Genomic DNA, 15,753 nt, shown 5'->3' on the forward strand with positions numbered 1-15,753 from the left:
CCAAACATTTGAGGGGGATGTGTCACAAGTATTTTCTCTGCGTGGGCCTCACGGTCACTTACCCACTTCTTACCCAAGGCTGAAACTACAAGAAGAAAGAAAGTGTTAGCATGTATCCTCCGGAAGTTGTTTTACTTTGTGGATGTTGAGGACAAAGCTAGCCTCTCCTCATACAAATAGAAGAGAGTGATTATTAAGCTAGACAGTATGAAGAAATTGCTGCAGATAATTTTCTGTTCTTCTTTTTTAAGTGGAAATCAAAACAAAGACCAAACTTTAATAAAGATCCATGTTCATAACGGCTTCTCACAGCAGTACATCCTCTGCATTTCAGCAAGTCATATTGCAGAAGGCGGCTTCATATTGGAAACACACACACACACACACACACACACACACACACACACACACACACACACAAATGTGAGCTCATCTCCAAACTATACAGTTTTCATCTGAGCAGCAAGAGAAGACTTTATTGAATTTAAAGAAAAATGATAACATCATGTGGAGACAGTGTGCGGAGAAAATAGACTTTTATCAAGAAGTGTTGTTATTGGAGGACTGCAGTGTTTGCTGACTTTGTTGCAACTTAGTTTGTTTTCTCTTGCTCTTGTCTTAATTCTTCATTTCCAGCCTCCACGGGGACCTGACAGAGACAGCAAAACAAAAAAGAGATTTCAAGGCTGAGAGGAGAAAAGAGCAACTATGTAGAGGAGAATGGGGTTATGCGTGCATCTTTCCATCCTAACCCTTCAGGGTTCTCGTTGATCTGAGGAATGTGTACGAGTCTGCATAACTTTTTTACTTTTTTTTGTGTGTTCTTTGTGCCATTGTCTCTTTAAAAGTAGTAGTGACTGATAAACAAAGACTTTTTTCCCTCTTTTCCTGCCCTACTGATGCACAGCGCGGTCCATGATGCCTAACAGATGTGCACGTTTGAAGGTGCTATCAAGTTTCTTGGAGGTGAAAAGGGGTACAGGCCCAGAAATAGTAGCAGCAGCAACAGTAGGCAGCTGGAGTCCACGTCATTCTGAGAGATGCTGCTGCAACCAGGGCCCATCTGGAGGAAAGAGAAAGCCAAGGACACTGCAGAAGAAGAAATGATGAGAAACCTTTTTCATTGGCCTTGTCATTGGATGTTTGGAAAGACAAAGACAGTTTTCTTCAAGCTCCTTTAGCAATCGGAGACACAGAGAGAAGTCAGTCTTAAACAACCTCTGGTGGACGGACAAAACCCTGGCATGGAAGAATATACGTCACCACAAAGCCGTGCTCATCTCCTCTCATCTTACTCCCCTTTTCTTACCAAACATATGTGCAGCTTTGTCCTGCCGCAAGCTACACTGAGTTGATATTCATACTTTCTGTGTTTCCACTACTCATTTTATTGTCATTTTACTAGGTTTATGTGTTCCTGCAAGGGCTTGGTGGTATGATCTAAAATGTATACTGTCGTGAAATATCCAATAATGGTCACTAACTTTTCTTCATGACTCTGCTAATGGGAATGATGCTAGGTCACTATGTTGGTTTAGACTCAAATATCAAAACAACAAAACAATTTGTCCTAATTGAATTTCGCTCAGACCTTCAGGGTCCCCAGAGAATGTATCACACTGACTGCAGTAATGCATTGTCTTTTTTTCTAGTACCACCAGGAGATTGATATTTTTGGATTACGTTTCCACGGCTATTAAATATTGCTTTAATGTTTGGTATGGAGATGCATCGGGAAGCTAAGCTAACTGTAGTACAATGCACCAAATGGCAACATATATGTTTAATATTGTACATGGTCCACAAATAAAATAAAAAATAATCAAAAGGTGGATGTGGCATGTGTTTTGCACTCTTAAAGCTGTCCATATTGACCACCACACACTTAGTGACCATGTGTGGCTATTTCTGCATTGTGTAGGTGTTGTTTTAATGGCACAGAGATCTGAACAACACTCAGGATTTAGTGCACTGAGCTCAGAGGGCTGAGGCGATCAGAGACATCCATCATCCCCACAGTTTATAGTGATGGAAGGAGGGAGAAAGAGAGAGCGAGAGGGGTAGAAAGACCTACAGAAATAAAGTGAGAGAGAGAGAGAGACAGAGAACAGGAGGCAGTGATAGAGCGAGGCAAACAGAAAAAGTGACAGTACCAGAGAGGTGGGTGTATAAAAAGCATACATAAGAAGAGGACTTAAATGTCAGTGTGAAAGCATTTGTCTGGAGGTGTGAGCCACTCAGAAACAGCTCAGCCTCCCCAGTGGGTAAACAGCTGTAATCATAGTTTAGCAGTAGACAGTAACAGTCTGACTTTTTCCTGCTGTTAACAGGTTGAAGAACTCTACATTACATCTAGTATACTTATCATTTAAAACACTTTAAAACACTTATTTGATTTCCTTGTAGTTAGATGAGTGGAATTCTTTTTTTTCAGTTTATCTTTTTATACATTTGGTGGTAAATGACTGAACCCTAAGTGCAAAAGTGAGCTGCTATGCAGATGACACCCCATTTTCAATTAATCTCTCTGTATTACTGACTGAAACACATTTTATTTGTATTTTCCTCACAGCATTCTCTTCTAATTAATCTTATACCACTTTGTTTGAAAAAATCGTTTGAAAGACTTAGGAAGGTTGCATCTTCAGATGACAGGTCGCTTCAAGTAATGACTTTGGGACAAGGACCTGAACAAAACCATGGAAAGCATACCAAATTCTGATCTGTAGACTTTTTTTTCCAATCTAAAAGAGTGCAAACCAAACAAAACATTGTCCAAATTAGACGTGGAATATTAAATTAAGTTTAAAAAAAGACCAGTTGGACAGCATTGTGTTGTTCTTCCAGTTTGGAGAAATGGCAGTCAAAAACAGTAATACTATTTGTGAATACATCTTTTTTTCTGTGTCTTTTTTGTTCATCCCAATCAATCCAGAAGTAAATTGTAATTTTGGATTTAAGGAATAGTATAATTTATAATAACTTATTGGAATGTGTATGCTTGGATCCACTGAGGTATAGACATATTGATATAAAAGGGGCCTGCAGCCATGTAACAGAACATTGAATAAAATTTGATTCCGGCCAAAACCAAGTCTCAGGTTGGTTCTCAGTTTCTGTCGGGGAAGTTTTGCAAAGGCTCAATGTCCTAATTTTGCACACCCAAAATCCCAAAACCACTAATGGTATTAGGTTTAAAGTGTTGCACAACAAGTCAGCAGATTCTCACACCTGGAAAGCTTAAAGCAGCGACTGAGAAACTACTTCAAGGAATAAATCAATTATCAACATTTCTGGCCAAAAAAATGTATTAATTTGTCAAAGACATTTGATATTGAGAACCATCTTCTTTTCCACTTACCTCTGCCTTGCAGCCACCATCTTCCCTTTAGCTATTTTGAATCGATGATTATGGCCTCGCTTCACTTGGGGGCTGCTTCTTGTTAGCCTGAGTGAGGTGGGAGATTAAGGGAAGGTTATCGGAAAGTGATCACTGAGGTTTTTTGGTATCTGTTTTTCTGTTGTAGGTTTTATCAAAATCATGCCACTTCAATATTGTGGCTTGGTCTGTTAGTCGGATCACCCCCCATGTCTTTCCATTTTGCTTCCCATGGGATATCTAGATGCAAATTTGAGGCTCTACATCCGCTTCACAGCAGCAGCCCCCAGGCTCACAGTTCATCAGAGCATAAACACGTGTCAGGCCAAGGAAAATATTTGGAGAGATGGATAACAGACACAGAAAGTTGTTAGGTTTACTTAGAGCTGAAAGTGTGAAAGGTTCATATTATTGTTAGTAAAAGATTCTTAGAGGTCAAAGCCTCACTCTGATGTGTTTGTCTTCCTCCTCCTTTTTGTCTCCCTGTATGTCCTCTTTACTCCTCCACTCCTTTACTCCTCTCACTATTTTATGTGAGAACAGGTTTTTTAAAGCAGAGTAAATACTGTCTTTTTGAGCTTGAAAACTTTGAAATAACCATTAAGTACCTGAGGACAGGTACTTGTATCATCTCTGGGGACTGATGTAGAGACCCCAGCAGGTAGGGTCAAAAAAGTTTGTATTGGGACTCAAGTCAACAGAGATTTCTCAGTCATGCAAGGTCAGTGAAGAAATCTTAACAGTTTACACCACACTCCAAACTTGGCACATTTGACCCCAAGTACAGCACTGCTCTGCTTGTATGAGTCGCTGTCAGCTATCCCCTGTGTAATGTCACCCTCTGACCCAGTTGCCTTGGTTACCACCTACTCTGTCTCCCTCCAGACTTTCCTCTAAGATGGCAGTGTTTCCTAAGATTTTTATCTGAAGAAATGGAGGGTGAAAAGAGACAGATTGGTGTTCTTGGCCTTGCCAGTGATCCTGGACGTACTGAAGGTAATTTCTTACTGGCTCATTCCTTCCCTTTTCTAACTGAGAGCAGCTTCAAACTTGACAGTCTTCCCACATGTCAAAATCAACACATGCTCTGCCACTGCATTGCCTTGGTTGCGTTTAAAGTCAGTCCTCGGATGTTGAAGAAAAGATGGCATTAGGTGGACAGAGATGCCATTTGGGATGGCAGTGCCGGTGACCCACAGAACCCATCGTGCCTCCATCTGCTGTCTTTTGCCAAAAGTCACAGTTAAATCCTGTGTCTTTGGTAGTAGGACTCCAACTTGTGTGAGGGGATGAGGATTGGCAAAGGAGGGCGACTGGTACAGAGGAGGCCATTTCACGCAACACAGCTTCCAGGAAGTCAGTCATCAGAGATGCCAAAGGAAAGCTGCTTCTCTTTCATAGCCTGCCAAATGGAGCAACCAGGCGTGGAGGGCCCTCTAGAAGACAATATCCCCTAACTAATGCCATCTGGGATGACTTTCCTGGTCCTTATGCTGAAACCTCTCACCCTTAAACCATTCATTTCAACCTTTATTTCAAAAAGACTTTGGCACTTGGTTATTTAGTCGTTTGTCATATTTTAGGGACCTCATTTTTGTTCATTTAATGGGATTTTGAATAGGAATAAGTGTGCTGGAGTTTGTATTCTGCATGTGTTGTATATGAAATATGGAGATGACACAGAGAGGAAAAGGGGCCACTTTGGCAGCCTTCCAGTCTCTTAAAAAAAAAAAAAAAAAGGTCTGAGCCAAGATAAGACAGTAAGTCCAATAGGAAACCAGGACATTTTGATTTGGATCTATGTTGTGGGAAATAAACATTTCTGTCTCACAGTATCCACAACAGCTGAAGGGCACAATGCCTTAAGGATGATCAGACATTCACAGTACTGTGTTATTAACTGCACAGATAATGGGGAAATGGCACATATATAAGACAATTGGTAAAAAATGGTTCCTTTTACAACATGAAATAAAGGTTTCACTTTAAGACAAAATCAAGGAAAAAAATAACACAGAAGTAAAAAACAGACAATCTGTTGCTCTAGGCCGGTTTTGATTTTTCCTCCAAGAAAGTCAGTACACCAAGCTGAAACAATAAGACTGTATGATTTCACAGGGAACCATAAAAACACTTTGCGGTTAAACTTTCTGTAATACAAAAGCAATCTGATGTCTCGGCAATAGGCCACAGTGTTCCTCCCCAACACCTCACACAGTGTGTTTTTGTTCTATTGTGCCATACATTTCATGGTGGAAATATTTCCTGGAAAGCAAGACATAGTTCTGTATGAGCGTATTACTCCTTATCACAAACCTCATAGGGAGGTTTCATCATAGTTATGGGGTCACATAGTGTTCAAATATAAATGACTCATGTGAACGGGGGAACAACATCTTTCCTTTTTTTTCATTTATTTGAAGTTCAGGAATCATAAAATAAGCCAGTTTAATTTTGTTTACTTCCATCCTCCAAGGACTTAATACTACTAGTGCCACAGAACCCAGACCTCATTACATTTATTGTATTACATTTTCATGTTTATATGCATTAGTTTTTGGACTTCCAAAGTTCATGCATGGATTAAAAAAATTAACCTTTACCCAACTGAATTAAATTGAGGCTGAACTCAGGTTGGATTCCTTGTAGCTTCTTCACATTTATAAAGAAATGCACTGTAATTGTAAATGTCCATCCCCTGACATCCTTAACCACACAATGTCACCTGGGAGAGTGTGGAGAGAGAAGGAAATCACTTAACCGCTGAAAAATTAACTCAGGAAGGGTGCAACACTCTGGTTCATCTCAGCGTATTAATGTAGCCACAACCTCCACTCACTTTTTCATACAGTTGAAGGTGAAGCATTATCCTGCCCCGTCTTGCATGTTTAGTAATAATAAATGGTGCTGATAACGCACTGGCTTGCTGAACAAGTTTAATTTTTCTTCCTTGTTGGGCAAATAAATATCTAAATATAATCAAAATAATGTACATCCCTTTATTTGTCACATTTATTACAGTCTCAGTTTTACATGCTGGGGAGCATATGAGATGTAAACTGGCTGTGGAGCAAGCTAATGCAGCTATTGAAAATCCCTCATTTCAACACCCTACAAGTATTTTGTATAACTATAACTAGTATAACTCAACCGTTAAGAATTATTGACATATTTTTTCCAAAACCTTCATATCTGAAACAGTATGTTGGCAATGTTAGAATTGGATTTAGATACTATCAGATGAAATTAGAGTGAAATCAGGTTGTTTGATTTTACCAAAACCAAATCTGGATTAAAACCTTATGAAGCCTTAAATTGATTTAAAACCCTCAAATGGCCCTCCATGTCTCACATTTCCAAATGGTCCCCACTGCTGAAGTGGTGAATTCATAGCAGTCCTCACAATGTCACAAATACAAGACCGCGCACACACACACACACACACACACACACACACACACACACACACACACACACACACACGTTTTGATTTAGCCTTAAAAAATAAAAACCTTCATTGTTATTGCATCTGAAGAATTGTTCAAACAGATACATAAACAAATGTAGAAAGCAAGCAGCACATACACACATCTCCTTGGAAATAGGGAAAATGCCTTGTGTAACCAGATCCAAATAGCCCTTATATAAAATGGAGAAATATGGGCAGAGTGTTGGTCTCTGACGAGCAGCTGAGAGTCTGTGACATGAATCTGAGTCTAGGGACCAATCATGCATTCCAGTCGAAAAAATGTCAAGACCCTAGGATCTCAGCCTCATGTTAAAACACAGCCTGGCCCCTGTGTTATAAACGCATGAAACATATTTAAAATAATCCAGTGTATCTCTACATGGACGTATTACCTACTAAACATCTCCTCTTTGCCTCAATAATCCTCATTTATAAGGCCAACGGAGTTTGTTGCATGACTGAGGGCAGCACTTAAACTCTATGAACTGCAGAATAGTTGAGTTAAAGAAGCGGCTGTGGCCATGCAGCTTAATGTACCATACTCAGGGGCTGTTCCTTTCCCTTCTGTCTTTAACAGTGGCTGTATAATAGAGCGAGAATGTCTCTGTAGCACTCAATAACTTGCATCAGTGAGGCATAGCTCTAAATGCTGATGTGTTGTTAGCACAAAATATCCTGCTCCCAAACAGTTCTCAAATTTTGACTCTATGACTAAATCTGTCATTGAAGGCCTGCTAGAAAACAACAACTGAGCGTGTTTGATGTGTTTGACAAAGGCAGGAGAAACACAAAGTTGCTAGTTTGTTTTTGTAACTGAAGTTTCCATTTTGAACAATGTTTGAAAACCTGCTGCTTCAAATTCAGTTCTTCTCCTTCTTGTCTATTTTTTTCCCAGGACCTGCAGTTTCACAACACCAGTGGGCCTTTTCTATGGAGTCTGTGTTATAAATGCAGTTATCTCGCTTTTGGGGAAATGGACTCCTCCTGTTTTATATTAACATGAACCCTAAACCTGTCGTTATATATTGTATGAATTAGGCTGAACTTTGTCTTACGTTTTCCCCCTCCGGTTCCTTCGTGATGAAGAATAAGAGACTGGCCCGCCTTCTAAGCGCAGCTGTGAGTCTGTATTGCTGCCAGCGCTCTCAGTCAGGAGCCCCTGTGTGGGGTGACCTCTAACCTCAGTGAAAATCCAAGAGGGGCCAAAAGGGACTGTTAATGCTCACTAGTGATGTACAGCTGTGATTCGTTCAAGGTGGTTTGTCTTTGCTCTGCACACCATTCACAAAGGGAAAACAAATCATGGCAAAATGGTCTTGGATGACGTCATATGACATACACTTTTTCAGAGAGGGTCAGAAATCTGAATCAGAAGGATTATTGCAGCAGAACTCATGTCATTAAGGCTGTTTATTATTCAAAAGCATCATTTTCATATGACTAATACATCTGTTATTCTAAAATCATTCAATGCTCAGGCTGCAACCCAGGATGGTATTCATTATTTAACTTTTAAGAACCCATGTTTGTGACTTCAAATAGCTTTTGTTGTCCAACTACAAATTTAGAACAATATGAAACACACACAAGAAGACACAATCACCTTTGGCTATTTATTTATCTTTATCTGTCAAAAAAAGCTTCATCTGATCCTAGAAAAACTTAATGACTTTGAGGACGTTAAGTCGCTGTCCTGAGAAAAATGTGAATATAATTTTCATGACTTTTGCAAGTTATATGACATTATCTATGCCTTAAAAAATCAATGAACTAAAAAAAAAACAGCTGTGTTAAATGAGTATCTCTGCTGATTAAACAGGTTTATTGCAGTTAATTTAAATTTGGACTTAGTCGACATTAAACCCCACCTGTTTCTTATACGTACATCTGTTTCCGCTAAATTAAGCAGTTTTTTATTCAAGAATATTTTGGGGCTTTTAAGACTTTATTAAACAGGATTTTTTTTATTATAGAGAGAAAGGAAATGTGAGGATAGAAAGTGGCTGTTTTTTTTCATGGTGATTGGTAAACTCTCAATACAACTACATTTATCTAGGTGATGTAATACAGGTCAAAAGTGGCATTGTTGACCAGTATTCAAAGATTCCAGTATGTGCCCTTGGTCTAGTTAAAATGCCAACGATCGGCATGTGTGTCCTTTTTTTTCTCTGCTCCAACGGCCGTGACAGCCCAGGTAACCCATCTCAGAGCAGCATAATCCAGCCTGTCAGCAGCTTTAGCCCTGTGCTTCCTGGACCCTGTTGATACCCAATACATAATGCCACACTGGGAAGAACCATTGGCAGCCTGTAATCCGAGCATCTTATCAAACCAATCAGCACTATCTCCATCCTGAACGCATCTCAACTGTGACAGAGAGGTGGTGGTGGTGGGGGGGTTTCACAACATCTGGTGCTTTGAGTACTTGAGAAAAGGGGGAGGGAGAAAGTGATTCGGGGTGAAAAGAAAGTGTGAGAACAATCTTGATGCTCTGGTATGGAGATATCAGATCAACAGCACATTCTGCTCTCTCTTTGGATACAGGTCGCTGAGAGGGCAGCCAGTTGTCAGTGCTCGCCTGCTGCAGAGTTTAGCCTGATCGCGGTTATGGTAGTGATTTTTCTCGACAGAAACATTTGTCATGCAACCCACTCACAGTGTCTCGCTTCTTTTCTGCCTCTCACCCACTCTAACCTCCCCTCATTTTCTTCTCCCCCCTCCCCCCACCAGCCCAGTGCAGCAGTGAGAGGTTACCACAGCAGTAAGGCAGCAGCCATGAATCCAAGTGTTGGCTCCAGTTGGTCCACTGGTGGCAGTGGCTTTCAAGGGGCAAGTGGCAGCTCCTCCTTCAACCGTCTAAGTCTGCAACATAACCTTTCCCACCATCAACAACAGCCACATTATCACCCACAGTCCAGGCACACGAGATACGCCTACTGCCCGGCCCATTCAGCTGTGAGTACAGCTGATCTCTTCTTTCTCTCAGTTGTCTCTGTGGTGTCCATTAGTCTCTCTTGTCAGGGAAGCTCTTATGCACACTCTATCTCTTCGCTCTCTTCTCTTCCTCTTTTCCACACTTACTCCTCTCAAGCCATCATCATATACATCACGTTCTCCCTCCTCTTCCCTTCACTCTCTCTCCTCTGCATCTTATTTTCATTTTTCATCCGTCTCCTACATCGACAGTGCATTAAGAGACTAATTGAGGCAGAAACACTTTTGGACTGCTTCCCTCGTCATTATCCTTGTAATTAATTGCTGCTCTGCAATTCGTTTGATTTGACTTTATTGGTGCGATCTGGTTTTCTAATGTAATGTTAAGGGTGTGACTGCAACTCAGACATGGGCCAATTTCTAGATTTTTGTTTTTATTACTATCATGTTGCTGTCACGGTCACAGAGCTGGAAACCAAGATTTGGCAGGTTTTTACTTTATTTCTTCCTCTAATAAATATCTCCACGAGGCTTCACACCAAGTCTTTCTCCCATTTTGTCTTATATTCCATTACTGTGATATTCTCTCATAGCACATACGCAACACTCAAATTCCTAGCTGCCTCTTTTGCTAACATGTTGAGACTCCCCTGGAAAGCTTGCATGCAACGAGTGAAGATATTGGATTGGATTTAGATATGATAATCATCTCTGTAGGTTGGCTCCTGGTTGCACAAAGTGTTCCTTTTATTTTGTTCCTGTGATATCAAGGTACACATTCATGCCAACATCAGCTCTTTTTTTTTATATAGCCGGTTGCAATTCATCTTTGTATGTTCATCATTTATGTTCTGTTTCCACTTGTTGTTACAAATGCATCACTATAACGTCTGTTATTTGTTCTCACCTAAAGCTTTAAAACTGTGTAGTGCAAAACAGGAAGCAAAAACATTCCAGAAGACAGACATAAACACTGTGGTGCTTCTTGTGGTGAGGCTCTGTCACATGTTTTTTTTTGGGGAACATCATGATCCTTTCTGTCTTTTACTGCTACCACCCCCGGGGAATCACAGTTATTGCCATTAACATCCCAAAACAGGACACAACAGTGTGTGAACGCTGTTTCTAATTGAGCTAACTTTTGCCTAAGTTTGGCAAACAAGACAGCATTTCTGTCCTCTGACAAAGCAGTCATCTGTATCTCACTGATAAAATAATCCATCCCTGGTGTTAAGAAATACTCTGCCGTTTTCTCACCAGACATACAGTTGCTGCTGCACCCACACAGCAATGTTCTCATAGCAACAGTAACCTGCTCACTATTTTGCATCTACATGTCTACTGCCACACTGCTCGATTTAGAGACCTGATGCTAAGGATTCTGGTGTTCTCGTAACATTTCAAAAAGTCCTTCACTGCAGTAACCATCCTTCTGCTCTAGATCTAGTCATATGTCACCCTGCACTTCTTGCAGTGCTGAGGGTGGCACTTTGATGTGGAGACTGACAAGCTGTAACTCCAGTGATCAACTTGTATGACTTCCCCATATGGTACATCACAATTCAATCTGTGAAAGGAGTCTCCTTTTTTGGCAAAACACAATAATATTCCCCTAGCTACTTGAGAAAAGTATTGCTTTTAGTACCGGGACTGAAAGTCTTTGTATTTGAAATAATTACAAATGTTGGCACTCACTAAAATGTAATTACAGTATATTACTGAAATCCTGTTATCATGACCTTAGTTTAAAAAAAAAAAAACACCCAGATAAATTGACAACTATTTCCTATGCATAATTGTAGTAGATCAAAATTGTCAAGTCAAGTACACTTAATTTTTGTAGCACATTTGAATGAAACAAAGGTTGACCAAGGTCTTTACGCGGTTTAAGTTGGACAGATTTATACATTGATTCAAATAAAAACCTAGAATATGTGATTTCTCATATGGTGGTGATCTAACACAGAAAAAGTCCAATAACTTGCGATGTTCATTCAATCTGCTTTCTATTGCGAGCACCCCTGTTTGTGATAGCCTTGCTAGTCTTAGACATTCCGGGAAATACACACTGGACGTATCGCAAAGCCAGAAAACAAGAATTTGATTGTGTGAAAACATTCCTGGTGGATTTGAAACAAACAACACACTCTGGAAATAATCTGAAACACACCTTTGGCCTTTTTTTACCCTGTTTTTTGTTATTGTGGCATGTTGGTAGACCACACCTCTCCAGTACTCCAGTACTTGCTCAAATGGTCTTGGTTTCAGATAACCATGGGGTCATCAGTCGCTTGCCTTCATCTTGACCCTCTACCTTCAAACCTCAACAGAGTCGGCTGACTTCTTTCCACATCAAGCCTTTGTCCTGGACTGTTACTAATACTTTTACCTTAAGAAGGATACACAGTGCCCAGAGATGACTAATCCAGACACTAACATGGATCCAGTGTTTGAGTCTGCACTGTGCACTTTTTACAGCATTTTAAAAGCAACACATGGTTCACAGAAGAGAAAACCCCAGAAGGAACAAACAAACTAATTCCACCACCCCCTCCCCATTCTTTCTCTCAAACACCCTCCCAATGTACAATACTTATTTTATTTCCTCCCTAAATGCTATTGTAATTTCAGGCAGATTAGATGCAAAGAAAGCCCAAGCAGAAGGGGAAGAAAAACAGAACTGATAGCTCAGCATGTGTCTGTCCTCTCGGCTGAGAGAGGTGAGTAAATAAAGAGAAAAAGAAAAGCAAGCAAGGATCCAGCGGAGATCAAGGAGCTTTGCCTCCAGTGGGTTTGTAATTACAATGGAAGCGGATACATTTCCACTTTTAATATGGTGGGATGAAGATCCCTCGGGGGGGAGATGGTATGACAAAAAGCAGCGGAGAAAGTCATGTAGAAGTCAGGAGATGTGACTGGAAAAACAGTCAAAGTGAGAGATTGTGTTATTTCCTGAATATGCAATGTCTATTCCCACAAAACACTTTCATATACAATGGATAGCCGCTCCTGAATATGTTTTTGGGCTCTTCTATTACTTTGGTTTTGAACCAAAATCCTGCTAACTGATGACATTCCCATCAGCTTAACATTTGCCTTATATTTATAAATAACCAGCAATTATAAGCATGCTTACACACTCCAGTAACAACTATAAAGACACGGATGCAGAAAGAGAAGATAAAACAGACAAACAGCAGAGGGAATGAAGAGTTAGATAGGAGGAGAAGAGAGAAAGGTGCATTAGAGGAGAAATTGTACTGTAGTGACATCAAACCTCGCCTTCCTACAGAATACTGTATGTATGCTGTTAACCAATCAGCCCAACAGGTTAGATTACTGCCATGGTGAGTGGCCAGGCTTCAGATGCTTTACTGTAATAAAGCCTGACAAGCTAATGATTGTGTTACAGGATTCCTTACTTAAAGCCACATGGGCCGCAAACACTCCTTCAGCCTAAGCCTCATATTATAGATTTTCTCGTCTATGGAGAATTGATCTACAGCACAATGCTAAAGAAAGGGAAACATTCAGTGCAGGTATTTTCTACTAATTGGTGTGACAGAACACATTCATGTGTAAAAGCAATAATGCTGGACGAACAAAGTCCGGTAATGTGTAGACATTAGGAAATGAGTTTCCAGCCTGCTTGTGGAGTGTTGCTCTTTGGTTGTTTGTTAAGAAACTTCAGGCTGAAATTGTGTTCCTCTCCCTCCCTTTCTTTTGAATCAAGTCTTGTTACAGAGCACTATAACTGCTCCACATTTAGAACCCGACAGAGTCTTACCAACTTCTTTGTGATCCACTTGTACCACCACTGTCCAACACATGACCATAATGTTTGGCTGTGATTGCTATCTGGAAGGTGCTTGATGGCTTCTGCATTGTAAATTGTCTTGACTGCAAAGAGTTAAAGAGGAACTGCTCTCTACCTAACTTAGTTTTTTGCCACTCTTCCATGTGTGACTACCATAAACGACACAAGTAATGGACATAGCCACCGTGTTGTCATCCATTGGTATGTGGACTGCCTTTTTGAAGCCTCAGGTACAGCAGGCTTGCAGCTGTCCTGTTGTTGATTTTTTTTTTTTGGAGCAGAAAGTTACCATATTCAAACAAGAAAAGTAAATAATTAAGTTACTACTGAAGCTATAAAGATGGCTATTTTAATATTAAGCCTAATTGGAATTTCTTTGCTTTGGAGCCAACTTCGAGTGGCAACTCAAAGAACTGCAGTTTCACCACTTTGGCTTTGTTTCTTGGCCATGGAGGTTTCCGACTAAACAAATCATGTTTAGTCGGAACAGAGCATGTTTTCTTAGTCATCTTCATTTGCTTATATAAACACATTTTTGTGCTTGAATCATAAGGTGTTTCATTTATGATAGTATACCTCCTCTCAACAGATTAACATCCAGATGTTTCTGACAAAGCTCTAATAATCCTGGTCTCCTCTGTCCAGATATTCCAAATGTTTGTAATAGTGTTTCATTATTTTGCATATGATGCATGCTTTGGAAACATGATGTTGCATTTGTCCTGGTTTAATGGCCTTATTGAAGCACTTAACTATGTACAAAAGGGAGAAATTGTATTACTTTTGTGGTCTGCTTCAGCTAACAGCATCCATGTTGTGCTCTAATAACCACATTAATCAGAGCACATGCAGATGTGGTACTGTTTGTATAAAAAGAAACCAAAGTTAAAGTCCTTTGGTCCTTTGGTCTTCTTGTGACAAGATATATGTGGGTAAGTCTTGGGTGGAATTCTGAGCTCAAGGCTCAGCCCGTATTGCGTCTATGTACTGCTGCAGAGTTCATCTCTCTTCATAACATACAGATAGAGACACACACCTACACACATGCTGCACAGAACAAAACTAGCTTACCCTTGTTCCATCATAACAAATACTCCACTTCTGGGAACTGGTGCAAGAGCTGTTCACTGGTCAACCAATTTAACAGGTTTTTCTTTCTTTTGCGGAATTGTATCAGTTATTGATAAGACCAATTGTTCCCCTAACAAAACTTTGAAGTTGGTTTTCACTCTTTTATCAGGGGACATGGACATCCCCATGGACCCTCCAGTTGAACCTGGAGGTGTCACCAGGGTATACTTGAGTTTTTACTTTATTAGACTTCCTGGGCACATACTGGTCAATCTCTCAGTCAATACAAACCTGCGAGTCAGGAGTCCCGGCACATCCCTCGTTTCACAATGTCCCTGAAAACTGAGTGAAGCGACAGAAAGGACATTGGAAAGGATGAAAGAGAGGAAGTGAAATAAATAATGAGCAAGGCAGTGAAAGAGACTAATTAGGAAATAATTTGAATTGCAAAGTGTGGATCTGCTGTAATTTCAAGCAACTAAACTTAAAAGTGAGACTATTTGTTTGTCCCATAAGCAAAATAAGTAGAAAACAGTATGATTTCTATAAAAATGAATCTCCAACGCAGGTGTATGTGACAAACCACCATCCCCACCAACTCACCTTTTCATCCATCTCTCTTTGTGAGTCCTGATCTCTGGCACAACCCTTGGTGTTGTGATTAGCTTAATTAGCCATAACTCACAAACATCCATTAATACGGGCTGACAGATGACACAGTCATTTAGCTGAATGAATGGCCTGCCTGCTGGCGGTGGGTGAGTACACGTCTGCTGGCTGATGGCCTGAACAAGGCAGTTGAGTCGAGGTTAGTTATCAGTGGTCTGGATCGCCCAGGAAGCAAAATACCTAAAGAATGAAAACAAAAGTTGGGTTGTAGCCAGGGGAAGTGGGAAGTAAAAAAAATGAACAAAACAGATCTAGGAAATTCTAACCATTTTGACAGCTAAGATCTTTTTCTGAAGGTATATCCCATCTTACAGAAGATCAGTTAAAAGATGAATTCCTGGTACCAGAAGCCGCAGATGCCATTGTGTACTGTACATGACGAAATCCATCAGCTCCCATTCTACAGTCTAAGTC

General features: G+C 40.3%; 1 protein-coding gene across 1 annotated transcript in view; it reads left to right on the plus strand.

Annotated features, from left to right (window-relative positions):
- Positions 1-15,753, plus strand: part of rbms3 (RNA binding motif, single stranded interacting protein) — a 306,064-nt gene that overhangs the window by 49,152 nt on the left and 241,159 nt on the right. The window contains exon 3 of the mRNA XM_020640216.3: positions 9,579-9,803. Coding sequence (XP_020495872.1) covers positions 9,579-9,803 — 225 coding nt within the window. The remainder of the gene's footprint in view (positions 1-9,578; positions 9,804-15,753) is intronic.

The sequence above is a fragment of the Labrus bergylta genome, chromosome 19, assembly GCF_963930695.1.
Source record: "Labrus bergylta chromosome 19, fLabBer1.1, whole genome shotgun sequence".
In the NCBI taxonomy this organism is placed as follows: Eukaryota; Metazoa; Chordata; class Actinopteri; order Labriformes; family Labridae; genus Labrus; species Labrus bergylta.